Here is a 14365-nt window from a genome sequence, read left to right as displayed (position 1 = left end):
ATCATGAGAATGCCTAAACCTTTGTAATCGCAACAGTTTTCTCGGTGAAGCGGTGCATTATCTGACAGAAATGCAGTGGTACCAATTTTTTTGGCCATGACTGTAGTTGGTAAGGATGAATAAAGACATCAGTCCATATAGTTCAACCTGTATGGGCATGGGTGTTTTGAGTGTGTATGTATTTCTACCATTTCGCTTGTGTATTTCCATTTGTATATTGCGTTTGTTAAGATGCAACAGTTTTCTGTGTGAAGTGGTGTATTATCTGACAAATGCAGGGGTGCCAATATTTTTTGCTATGACTGTATAGCAAGGACATTATCCAACTTTACCCACAGCTGCACAGTTTGTTTTTATCTACAGGTGTTTCCTTACCTGTATAGACAGTTTTGTTTGTAAAGATGAACAAACCCTTTAAAGCTAAATTCTGGGATTCAAAAAAAAAAAAATGTCTGGCTATCTTAAAGTGGATGTAAACCCGAAAAAAAAAAAATGTTTTAATTGAGGCTTGCACCTTGTACAGTGCAGGATTTCATGTCATCTGTGCGTAGTCTTGCCACGAAGAGTTAATCCGGCTCTGAGCTCAGACAGAGAAATAGAAGTCCTTTTCTCTCCCTTGCTGTGAGTGACAGGTGATTTACATATCTCATGCACCAGCCTGAGTGAGACTTTCTGTGTACTTCAGATCCCCTCCTCCTTTCTTCTCCAGCTCTCCCAGGATTGGTTGCTCCACACCTCAGCGTGATTTGGCATGCTGAAGTCATGTGGTGACTTTTCTGGGTTTTGACTGGATGTTGGTGATCATAGCAGAATTTCAGTGTAAGAAATACACAGGAGAAAGTACATGTTGACAAGGGGACTGTAGAGGTGTGTCTGGAGTCTACTGACATCACAACTCCACCCACCGAACTCCGGACAACAAGCCCACCCACAGAATTTGCAGTTTTTCGGGTCTCATAACAGACAGAGGGGAGACATTTGACAGGTAAGGTTATAGGCTGGAGGCAATTATATCCTTATAGATGACCACTATGGCAGTAGTTTAGAAAGGATGAGAGTGGGTTTACATTCACTTTAAGTCTTGTCCTCCTCTCCTCGATCTTGGGCTGTGCGCAGTCCCTCAGTATCATTACATACAGGGCAGCGCTAATGACCCTGTATGTGGAGGTGATGAGCATGCTTGAATGAAGCTTGCTGGAGCCAGGGATAAGGTAACTATTACTCCATAATCTTTTACCCCCTAGACTTAAAGGGCATTTTGTTGACCCCCACAGTCAATGCAATTTTTTCAGCCCAGGGTTTAGCTTTAAAATTTTGGAGGTCTCTGAAAACCGCTTTATTGGAATATTTATCTAGATTCTGCCTTAGGTTTTTACTCCCTGCTCACAATTTTTTGGGGCTTGTAGGTCCTCAGCGGCACTGATGACAAAGTCTTGGCTCAATGGCATCTAGTAGATAACCAAAACACAAGTTTTGGATGGTTCAAAACAAATCTGAACCATAACCTAGTAAAAAACTGCAAACTTTAGGTATTCTCCGATAGGCACCTCTGTGCCTTTCTGAACTCTGGTACCAACTTCCTGTTTTGGAGAACCAGTTGCCCACATTGCACTGTGGGATGTAGGAACATGCTAGCTTTGTAAAACAATGGTATTTCCATATTGTTTTGCAGGGATTCCAAAAAGCAGAATGCAGCATTTCAAGATTCTACAGGTATGTATGTACAGACACGTAATAATTACTGCTTTCTGACTCTGCACATAGTTTCTCTAGGCTATCGCTATGACAGGATTAGTTTACAACTTTGTGATTGGCATTATGTTGTGCATATATTTGATTGCTTTGTAAGTTCAAAGGAAATATAATAAAAGTAATTCTTTTTTTTGTCTTTTACAGGGATTCGGCTATTTCCAGTAACAAGACCCCACACAATAGCTCTATCAATCATATAGAGAGCATTCTTCAGCAGCTGGATGAAGCCCAATCACAGATGGAGGAGCTTTTTCAAGAGAGAAAAATTAAGCTGGAACTTTTTTTGCAATTGCGTGTATTTGAAAGAGATGCTATTGATGTGAGTTAATTCAATTTCAACTTTTATGGACCTTTTAACCTGCTACTGTCCCTGTGGTTCTATTTATCTATCGTATCTAATGTGGGGATCAGCAACCCGTAGATCACGATCTACCAGTAGATTGCTGCCAGCTTACTGGTAGATCGTTGTCTGGGATTGCTGAAGCACCATCCCAGAGCATCGGACAGAATGCACTAAAGAGGGGCTACTTTTAAAGTTGGAGCTGTAGTAGAGAGTAAGAGCCACATTAGCTAATGCCTCTTCTGTAGTTCTGGCTCCTGTCCCATGCGGAGTGATACCAACTGCGCTCCACCTCTTATCCCTGGTAGCGGTCTCCATAGTGGTGACCGCAGCAGGAAAGAAATATTCAGGTTAGTGTGAAGCAATACACTAGGCATAATCATATTGGGCTGCTTTCACGCTGATGCGCTGCTGTTTACCCACACCACGGGTGCAGTGAAGTGTACCTGCAGCTTTCCTGCGCGTTGTCATGGACTTTTATTATATCCTGTGGGTTTGGTGCACTTTCTGAAAAAGCACCAAAACTCCTGAATGCAGGAGTTTTGCTGCACCTTCAGAAGGTGCACCACGCCTGCGGGATATAATAGAAGTCTATGGCAAAGCGCAGCTGACCAAAGAAAGTCACAGATGCACTGCGTTGTACCCGCAGTGCAGTTACACATTTTGCAGCTGCAGCAGGAGTTCTACACCCCGTCATGGTTGCTGGATGTAGCACCTGCCAAGCATGACCCATTCAAGTGAATATGGCTGCTCTGAAAGTGTCCTGTAACCTTGTAGAGGTACAGCAAACAAGGAAGTAAAGCAGGGTAGTCTTTTGTTCTTCTCACCACCTGCTTTAACCCCGCAGAAGCATGCAGTTGAGGGGCACTTGCAAAGTCGCCCGATTTACTTGAATGGGTCCCAATTGGCACGCAATAGCACCCACCAAAAGCAACAGGGGGCCTTTCGACGCCAGATCCATTTTTGCTTGTTTTGCATACATGTTTAAAAAAAATTTAAGCCTGAAGATTACAAAAACAACTCCAAACATATATTTTCTGAGAATAAAATAATGGTAGTTCAAATTTTTATGTCACTTGATATTACTGCAAAATTTCAGTGAAAGACACACTAAAGTGAATTTTAGGGCAAAGAAATGCAATAAACTACCCATATTGTTGGTTATATATAAAAAATGAGGTTGGAACGGGTAAATAGATTCCCAACATGTCAAACTTTAAATTTGCTCGCACCTGTGAAATTATGACAAACTTCAGTACCCTATATTTTCTATAGGTGATGCTACAAAACCCCCTGTAGGTCATCCATTTAGTGTTGTGGAGGAGTTCTTGTGCTAGAATTATTGTTCTCAAGACGACGTACACGGCGATATGTAACGTGTGTATCGCAATCAATATTTTCACACGTTGGTGCCCCGATGCAAGCATTTACGTTCTTACATGCGTATGTGCGGGTGCGGGTGGATCCCTAAACATTTGAGAGGGAGGTTATTTTTTGTGCTTGAGTGTAACTATATTTTTTTCCCCTTTTCCCCTTCCCCATGATTCTTGGGTGACAGGTTCTCTTTCATAAGACATGCAGGCTCTAAAACCCTGCATGTCTCCTCTGGGCTCCGCTGAATGTATGACAGATGCAGATCGCATTGCAATATATCCCTTCCTGGCTATGCTAGCTGGGAACACTGAGAGGCTTACCCGGAAGTGACGTTGTACATGTCGCTTTCTGGGTCACAACTCTTTACTCCCCTCTACCCGCTTGCACCTGCCATGTCTGTCCCTTGACATTTTTGGCCATGTCTTTATAAAAATACAATAGTTTAGAACCATGCATATAGATAGCTGTGGGTGATGGCATTGGCAAAAGGTTCCTAGACCTAGACGTCAGTCCACACTAAAATAGTGCCATAGCCATGGCGGATGCCGCTGGAGGATCACGGTGGGTCAGCATGGCTGGGAAGAGGCAAAATTCCTATTGGCAGTGACCCCACAGACATGTGATGGATATATAAAACAAACATAAAGATAAGGGGCTTATAGGCAGAGCCAAATGGCTCATATAGATAACACCTGCCTCCTAGAAAGACCCAACATCAGAATACAATAAAAATATATCACCTTAAAATCACTTTGCACAATGATTTATACAATGTCATTGAAAATAAAAGATAAAATATTAATAAAAAAAGTCGGGAAAAAAAACGTGAAAGCACCCACGACTATCCCTAACAAAATATATAAAAATAATAAAGAATCCTCCATCAGAAATAAAACAATTAAGGTCAATTTCAACATTTAAGCCGGAACTTTGGTTTCATAAATCCAGTAGGATTCCCTTTGCGGCATCTGTGGTTTCCATGGTGCTGCTATTACAATCTTGATGTCTAGATTCCATTCCCGCTGATGAAGTCCGGCCCAGGCCGTAACGCGTACAGGGGAGGAACCTTTTGCCAATGACGTCACATGCAGCTATCTCTATGCACGTTACTAGACTATTGTAATCCACAGTGTGTTTATATATACACTGAGGACAGACAGTGCCTACAAAATGTGAGTGGATTTTGTTTTTTTTCTATCATTAAATTTTCTTAAAAACAAAGAGCACTATTGTGTTGCCACTTTTTATTACATATATACCCGACGGAGCCCCATACTTGGAGCAGAGTTATTTGTGGCATTGTAGTCCTTGGATTTATCACTGTGGGAATGCTTGTCATTACCATCCAGTTAGTTCAGGGGTCATGACATTGAGGTGAGCAGCCTATTTGCTCCTTAGCGGTGGAACCCAGCATGTTGTCATTTGGATGTCATGTGTCACTTTCTTTGTCACTGGATCCTCACATATATGGACATTTTATTATTGTCTTTGAACCTTATTTTATTATAATGTGTTGATTCTTCTATGTATCGTGCTTGGTTTGCTCTGCACTATTTTCGTTTTATATACCTGGATAACCTGCTTATCAAGAAGCAATCAGTTTAGAGCTTGACATCAAATGTTCAGCAGATGCTACAGGTTCTAGAAAGGTTTGGTTATGTGCTGAATCTTCAGCCTTTGCTCTGATCCAGCACCATAAGTACCTAGTCTTTGATATGGTTTAGGTGAAAGTTTGGCTCCTGCATGGGAAATGCCTGTCTCTTCAATCCCAGGTTAAGTCCTTGAGGTCGTATCGCTTAATTTGGGTCTACAGGAAGGTGTTGGGGAAGAGGACACCCGCTTTTAATGTAGTCCTTTCTGTCCAGTTTTACCCCAGAGTTCTTCAGCTCAATATTCTCTATGTAATAAACTTGAGTCCTTGGGTCTGCTGATGCATATCAGGATGATAGACGCCATCCTGTCAGGTTGGGAAGGTGTTTTGAAGAACCTCTTGGTTCAGGGAACATGGTCATCAGAGAAGTTGAACTTCTCAGAAAGAAGTAGACCTGATCTTGATTTTTCTACCCTCTCCGCCATGCCACACGACCAGTGTGGAGAATTGGCATTTGGACTCTTAGCCATCACCATCAGGAGAATGGGAAATTTTGCCCAGAGTTGTCTTTAGTGGGACCTGTGTGTAATTTAATCTAAGTATAAATACAGCTGTTCTGGGAAGCCCTCAGGATTGTTAGAGAACCTTAGTGAACAAACAGCATCATGAAGGCTAAGGAACACACCAGACAGGTCAGGGATAAAGTTGTGGAGAAGTTTAAAGCCGGGTTAGGTTATAAAAAAAATATCCCATTACACCCACATACGATACTCTATATAAAGCTAAATTTCCCCAAATGTTTACCTCTATCAGAGTCTCCCTAACTAAATGGAAATCTTTGAAATTGTCCCTTTTTGGTAGACTTGCAACCTTGAAGATGACGATACTACCCAGACTTCTGTATCTTTTTGAGACGCTTCCCATTCTGTGCTCACACCTAAAAAAAAAATCTAGGTGGACTGGCGTTCCCCAACATAGCTAAGTATTATCTAGCAGCTCAATTAAGACCTATAGCCTCCTGGCGCACTCTACATGCCTACAATAGGTGGACACAGATAGAGAAGTTATGGTTAGCCCCCATCCACCCAAACTCCATGCTTTGGAGCTCTGATATACCACCTGGCAACGTACAATTGTTAGGACCAATGGCCCTCTTACGCACACTATGGCGACGGGCCAAATCGAAATATCCGCTCTCCACCGCATCTTCCCCAGTCACCTCATTTCTATTTACACCCAATATTCCTGACAGCTTAACCTCACAGATGTCCCATTTCTGGATGGATAAGGCCATATTTCGTTATGGCCAACTAATTGACCCTAAAACCAGATTGCTAAGATCCTTCCAAGAACTGCAAAAGGCTTTTGATATTCCTAAACAGGCTTTTTTCAGTTATCTACAACTACGCCATTATGCACAATCACTAGGGTCGAACTTAAGATTTTCTCCCTTAACAGACTTCGAAAAGCTATGTTTAGAGGGTTCGTCCCTAAGGGCATGATTTCCCGCACCTATCAGATACTGGTCACAGATTTCTCACCGGATGGGCCGCGACATCCATATATGGCTAAGTGAGAGCAGGCGCTGGGTACAGACCTATCTTTCAAAGACCTGGCAATCCATATGGACCCAGGCTACTAAAAGCTCCATATGCACGCTTTATAAAGAGAATCAATATAAGATTTTATTTCGTTGGTATCAGACCCCTGACCTGCTCCACTCCATATACCCCACTACTGAATTCCGTTGTTGGAGATGTTATAAAGATAGGGGGACATTATTTCATGTCTATTGGACCTGCCTTCTAATCATCCCCTACTGGGGTATGGTACAATCCCTACTCCAGTCCATCTTTGATACTGGAGTGCTCCTTGATCCGAAGATTTTTCTCTTGGGCCTCCCACCTGCCACCTTCTCTAAAATATCCAAAAAACTCTTAGCCCATGTACTTACTGCAGCACGTTGTTTGGTGGCTCTAAAGTGGAAAAAAGAGAACCCCCTCACTGACTGAGCTGCACTCCAGGATCAGACATGTTAAGAGAATGGAATATCTTACGGCCTCATTAAATGATACTCTTGATAAGCATAACCGTATTTGGGAACCCTGGGTCCTGTTGGAGACTCCTGCGACCTAATGATCTGTGTCATTTAAGTATTTATGACCCGTTCCTCCCTGGGCTGTCCTGGGCTCAGGAGGTGGGTGGCCGTCCTCTCTCCCCTCTTCCCTCCTTATTTACTCTTTTCCTTCTCTCTTTTTTTTTAATGAGTTTATACATTTGTGCAAAGGGTACTAACGGATATACTGTTTGAGATGTATTATAATCCAGTAAACTCATTCTGTTTAATCACTAAATGTTTACATTGAACGGCTTTGTCGTTCAACACTCAGCTGATTGTGTGTCAAATTGAACTGTGATATTATGATCTCTTTTTTTTTTTTCTCCCTGTACCCAATGCTGTAACGCTGTATATTTTTGTGAAAAAATAATAAAAACTGTCAGTTATAAAAAAAAAAAAAAAAATCCCAAACTTTGAGCATCTCATGGAGCACTGTTCAATCCATCATCGGAAAATGGAAAGAGTATGGCCCAACTGCAAACCTACCAAGACATGGCCATCCGCCTAAACTGACAGGCTCGGCAAGGAGAGCATTCATCAGAGAAGTAGCCCAGAGGCCCATGGTAACTCTGGAGGGGCTGCAGAGATCCACAGCTTAGGTGGAAGAATCTTTCCACAGGACCACTTTTAGTCGTGCACTCCACAAATCTGCCCTTTATGGAAGAGTGGCGAGAAGAAAGCCATTGTTGAAGTAATACCAGAAGAAGTCCCGTTTGCAGTCTGCAAGAAGCCATATGGGGGACACAGCAAACATGTGGAAGGTGCTCTGGTCAGATGAGACAAAAATTTAACTTTTTGTCCTAAAAGCAAAATGTTATGTGTGGCGGAAAAGTAACAATGCACATCACCCAGACCACACCATCCCCACCGTGAAACATGGTGGTGGCAGCATCATGTTGTGGGGATGCTTTTCTTCAGCAGGGGATGGGAAGCTGGTCAGAGTTGATGGGAAGATGGATGGAGCCAAATCCAGGGCAATCATAGAAGAAAACCTGTAAGAGTCTGCAAAAGCCTTGAGACTGGGGCGGAGGTTTACCTTCCAGCAGGAAAACAGCCCTAAGCATACAGCCAGAGCTACAATGGAATGGTTTAGCTCAAAGCATATTCATGTGTTAGAATGGCCCAGTCAAAATCCAGACCTGAATCCAATTGAGAATCTGTGGCAAGACTTGAAAATTGCTGTTCACAGATGCTCCCCATCCAATCTGACAGAGCTTGAACTATTTTGTGAAGAATGGGCAAAAATTTCTCTCTCAAAGGCATTTGATAGGGTACATTGGCCTTTTCTGTTCGAGACCTTCCGTCATGTAGGTCTAGGCCAGTGGATGATGAACTGGATTCAAGCTATCTACTCTCGGCCCTCAGCTCAAGTGAAGGTGAATGGTCACCTCTCCTCCCCTCTTGGGATAGCTAATGGGACGAGGCAGGGTTGCCCCCTGTCCCCCTTGATATTCATTTTGACCCTTGAACCCTTCCTCCGTATGGTGGGGGACAACCCCAACATATCGGGCCTTCGCTTAAGTGACACACTATCCCCAAAAATTGCATCTTTTGCTGACGACCTATTGTTTTTCGTGACCAATCCTCTTATATCTGTTCCAAACCTGATGACAGAACTGAAGAAGTATGGAGAGTTGTCCTTCTTCAAGGTTAATTATCAGAAATCTGAGGCTTTTAAACGTCTCCATGCTGGCCTCCCTGGATACTCTCCTATGGACAGACTTTCTTTTTAAATGGGCAGGGGCCTAAATTGAATACTTGGGCATCCTTCTGCCCGGTAGAATGGAGGATATCTTCCCTCTCAACCTTCCACCCCTGTTGACAGACATCAAAAAAGACCTTCTGAATTGGCAGAAGGGCATGTTCTCCTGGTTTGTATGATGCAGCATAATAAAAATGAACGTTATACCCAGGCTACTATATCATTTGCAGGCCCTCCCAGTTAGAATTCCGAGCGCTTTTCTTAGAGCTGCGAATCGGACGCTCATCACGTTCATCTGGGGCCAGAAACCCCCGCGGTTGGCCCCAGTCGATTTTATGACTCCCTAAGCTGATGGGGGGGGAATGGCTCTACCAGATGTGAATTTTTATCGTGTGGTCTGTCATATGATGCGAATCATTGACTGGTGTTGCCATGGGTTGCTAAAACAGTGGGTCTAAGTGGAACAGCTCCTGACGGGAACAGAGTTGGAAGGGTTGCCTTGGTGCCAGAAGTCTACCAAGCCAGGTCATAAATCATCCTACGGTGGGTGATACATGGCGGATCACCCAAAAAGCTTTTCGTGATCACTCAGTTGCGCCCTTCCCATCACCGCTTACCCCCGTGATCGGGAACCCGGCCTTCAGCCCGGGACTTAGCGATATCAGATTCCAAGGCCTGAAAGAGATGGGAAGATCTCAGCTTCGCCACTTCATCAACAACGGACAGTGGATGTCCAGAGAAAACATCAATTTTTTTCCCTACCCCTTCTCATCCCAATCTCCTAACCCCCCCCTTATTTCCTACTTTGCCTCCCTTGGTAGTTCTTCTTACGAGGTGGTCGGCCTGCAGGTCGCACTCATCTAAATCGATATTAAGAATTAAAGGATGTTATGCATTTAAAATTACTCGAGATACAGTTAGCCTCTCGGCCGGAGGTCCGCTGCTTAGTTTACAATTAAATGTCTATGTTATCAGGTGGTCATCGGGGCCTGTTTTAGATGATTGGACCCGTCGAGGTGAACTACAGTACCAACAATGTTGTTGTGATCTCTGTACCACAGTATGCTTATGTTTTTTTTGCAAATAAATTTATATAAAAAAAAAATAAATCACTCTCTAGATGTTCAAAGCTGGTAGAACTGAAAATGACAATTTTTAAAAAATATTTATATTTTTATATATAATTGTTTTATATTCCACTTTTAATTAATATCAATTTTAACCACTTGCCGACCAGCCGCCGCAGTTGTACTGCGGGAGAATGGCACGGCTGGGCGAAACTACGTTATGCAACGTTGCTTCGCCTTGTGGCCACTAGGGGCACGCGCCCCCTGCTCGCCCACGGATTCAATGCGAGTGTCCGGCAGTCTCGGGGCACACGGTCGCTCGGGGCACACAGAAAACCGGTATCTGTGTGTGTAAATACAGTTTCCGGTTCTCTGAGGGGAGAAGTGACTGATTGTCTGTAAATACAGAGTATGAACAGCGATCTGTCATCTCCCCTACACAGTCCCCTCCCCCCTTCAGTTGGAAAACACACTAGGGAACACAATTAACCCCTTGATCGCCCCCTAGTGTTAACCCCTTCCCTGCCAGTGACATTTTTACAGTAACCAATGCATTTTTAAAGCACTGATCGCTGTATAAATGCCAGTGGTCCAAAAAATGTTTCAGAATTGTCCGACGTGTCCGCCATAATGTCGCAGTCCCGATAAAAATCACAGACGCTGCCATTACTAGTAAAAAAAAAAAATAAAATAAATAAAAATGCCATAAAACTATCCCCTATTTTGTAGACGCTATAACTTTTGCACAAACCAATCAGTATACGCTTATTGCGTTTTTGTTTTTTTTTTCCAAAAATATGTAGAATACATATCGGCCTAAACTGAGGAGGAAAATCATTTTTTTTATATATATTTTTGGGGGATATTTATTATAGCAAAAAGTAAAGAAAATTGTGTTTTTTTTCAAAATAGTCGCTCTTTTTTTTGTTTATAACGCAAAAAATAAAAACCGTAGAGGTGATCAAATACCACCAAAAGAAAGCTCTATTTGTGGGAAAAAAAAGGACATCAATTTTGTTTAGGTGCAACGTCGCATGACCACGCAATTGTGAGTTAAATCGATGCAGTGCCGAATTGCAAAAGTGCTCTGGTCAGGAAGGGGGTAAAATCTTCCGGGGCTGAAGCGGTTAATTAATACTATAATATTGAAACTGCAGACTACTACAGGAGATGGTCCGAGACTACAGACCTACTACAGGAGATGGTCCGAGACTGCAGACCTACTACAGGAGATGGTCCGAGACTGCAAACCTACTACAGGAGATGGTCCGAGACTGCAGACCTACTACAGGAGATGGTCCGAGACTGCAGACCTACTACAGGAGATGGTCCGAGACTGCAGACCTACTACAGGAGATGGTCCGAGACTGCAGACCTACTACAGGAGATGGTGAGAGACTGCCTGCAGACCTACTACAGGGGATGGTCAGAGACTGCAGACCCACTACAGGGGATGGTCAGATACTGCAAACCTACTACAGGGGATGGTCAGGGACTGCCTGCAGACCTACTACAGGAGATGGTCAGAGACTGCCTGCAGACCTACTACAGGAGATGGTCAGAGACTGCCTGCAGACCTACTACAGGAGATGGTCAGAGACTGCCTGCAGACCTACTACAGGAGATGGTCAGAGACTGCCTGCAGACCTACTACAGGAGATGGTCAGAGACTGCCTGCAGACCTACTACAGGAGATGGTCAGAGACTGCCTGCAGACCTACTACAGGAGATGGTCAGAGACTGCCTGCAGACCTACTACAGGAGATGGTCAGAGACTGCCTGCAGACCTACTACAGGAGATGGTCAGAGACTGCCTGCAGACCTACTACAGGAGATGGTCAGAGACTGCCTGCAGACCTACTACAGGAGATGGTCAGAGACTGCAGACATGATGCAAGAGATCGATGCAGCCTGCCAGTGCCCATGAGATACAGCCTGCCAGTGCCTGGTAGCGCAATCTCATTCCGTGTGCCAGAGCTGGATCTGAATCGCCGTGCAGCCGCTGTAACGATGTCCCACCTCCAATGACACATGGCACAATGATTTTCCGGCATTGGATCAGTGTGCCGTCTATCACAAGAGGTGGTCTAGGAGGCGGGACATCATTCCATTCCATCTCTGACACAGCGTGAGATCGTGCTACCAGGCACTGGTGAGGCTGCATCTCATGACACTCGTGAGGGTTGGAGGAGGAGGGAGGGGGGACTCTGACGGGCACGGCAGGATGACACATGTGCAGCGGGCCGGCCCCGCCACTTTTTCGGCTCCATTATCTGCGCTTTTTCTTCCTTCGGGTCACCACTGTTGAAAAACATTTTATCATTTTTCTTTCACTTCACACTTATGTGCTACTTTTTCAGGGTACTGTAGATGTGTCACCAACCTGGGGTCTTCAGGTATTTGTGCTATGGTGCCTTTGTGGGATCAGTTTCCCCTCATGTATGCCTTCATTTCAACTTCTTACTTGCTAGTTGTGCAGGATAAAGGTGGGGGGAGGGGGCATTATGGTCATTTTTATGGCACCCCCTTGTCCAAAAAGAACGTGATATGTACACTTCATAGTTCTTCTACATTGGCCAGATTTGCTGTCAGTCCGATCTTCCATTCTATCTTGCTCTTTCATTATCACCCTCCTCAAGGCTAGAAAATAGACTTCCAGAAAAGTGTACCACAGTACATAAAAAAGGATTTCTGATTGGCATGAGGCTTATTTCATCTCCAACAGTTTATTATGGGGCACATTTTGGCATTTCTCCAGTTTGTTGTGGAGATATCACTGACTTTAAAGTAATATTAAACCCAAAAACAAAAATGTATTATATTTCAGCTTAGCATTAGATGTGATAGCAGCATTAGTTTTATTTTTTTAGGTGTTTAGGTGTTTCTCCTGTTTTCTCCTAGTGATCTGGCCAGTAACACACCTCCCTGTCTTAGGGTGCCTACACTCTGGATGAAGAAGCAATGGACACACCTTTGGACAGCAGCATTACCAGTCTGAGGGAGGGAAGTGTTAGATGTACCAGCAGATTTAGATACACTAACAAATTGAAGCCAAACTCCAGCTAACGCCTTATAAGCACTTAAAGCAACATTTTTTGTTTCCATTTGGGATAAAGGCTTTACATAAATGACTAAAAGCTGATCATTATAAGCCCGTCGGTTATAAATGGCTTGTCTCAACCCTCTAACTGCTGCATCTGCAGAACAGCTTGTTCTGTTGAAAAAACGACTTACTGGCAGAATCAGCAAGTGAAAATAAAAGCCTTAAAAAGAGAACTAATGCAACCATAACTGGTGAGCTGCAATATAATAAACGTGGGTTTTGGGTTTAATACCACTTTAAAGTGGAGTTCCACCCATCTTTAAAAATCAGCAACCACAAAAGAAAGTGTAGCTGCTGACTTTTAATAAGTTAATAAATTAATCAGACACCTGTCCCACGGTCCAGCGATGCGGGTGCAGGAAGCCTCGCTCCTCTCCCCCTCCTCTCCATGGCGCCGGCATTCTAACTGTGAGCGCCTGGCTGTGGCTTCGCAGCCGGGCGTGCACTGTGCATGCGCAAGCTGTGCGGCATGCTGTGAATGGCCAAGCAATCTTCTGGGACCTGTGACATGTCCCAGAAGATTGCAGGGGATAGGTGAGGAGAGGTGATCTTCCTTCCGGTGCCGTGACGCCCAGGGAGGAAGTGGGAGCTGGGTGTCTCTAAAAACAGGGCACCCACTCCCCCCCCCCCCCAGAAAATGACATGCCAAATGTGGCATGTCAGGGGGTCACCAGCACTTAAAGTGGAAGTTCCATTTTTGGGTGGAACTCTGCTTTAAGTACCATCAAGGGATAGATCTCAGCCTTGGCCATTTTATTTCAGAGTCCTACCTCATTTCTTGATAAAAGCCTTTGTGCAAGGTGTCACATGGATTATTTGTTATGCCTGCGTTTTCCCCCTTTTCTCTGTTTGACCTGGGCTTCTCTGTTTTGCAGACCTTTTCCGTTGAAACTCTGTAAGACTCCCTTAACACTCCTCATGCACATGGTTGTCTTTTTAGTAGTCGGGGTCTTGGGAATGTGCAGTTCTTTCCTGCAAGGTACCTTTCTTGGTTATGGTTATGTTGGGGCCTTGGTCATCTTTCCTTCATAAGGTGTTTTTTTGTTTCCATCTGAAACAGAACATTGTGTAGCCATCTTTTGCCCTAATTCTAAGGGGAAGGTACTTCACGTTTTTTCATGTTTTCGAGCTGTTCGGATTATCCAAATTCTACAGCTCTGTTTTGACAATCCAATTCCCTGTTTGTTTTAACTGAGCGTTCTCACAAGACTCAGGCGGACCCTTCGATCCACTATTTCTCTATTTCACCAACTTGATCTCATTCCTCAGGTTTATGGTGTCAAGGGCTATATTCCTCCTTTCCCCATCAAGGACATT

The 14365-nt window shown here is 43.9% G+C and overlaps 1 protein-coding gene across 1 annotated transcript in view; it reads left to right on the top strand.

The window, feature by feature from the left end:
* The window catches only part of TRIO (trio Rho guanine nucleotide exchange factor), a gene marked incomplete in the record, with an annotated part of 1361655 nt that overhangs the window by 388072 nt on the left and 959218 nt on the right, over positions 1-14365 (top strand). The window contains 1 exon segment of the mRNA XM_073630705.1: positions 1897-2071. Within this exon segment, the coding sequence (XP_073486806.1) occupies positions 1897-2071 (175 nt within the window).

Source organism: Aquarana catesbeiana, linkage group LG05 (assembly GCF_042186555.1).
Source record: "Aquarana catesbeiana isolate 2022-GZ linkage group LG05, ASM4218655v1, whole genome shotgun sequence".
Lineage (NCBI taxonomy): Eukaryota > Metazoa > Chordata > Amphibia > Anura > Ranidae > Aquarana > Aquarana catesbeiana.
The sequence above is the reverse complement of the archived record's forward strand: the minus strand, read 5'-3'. Positions and strand labels throughout refer to the sequence as shown.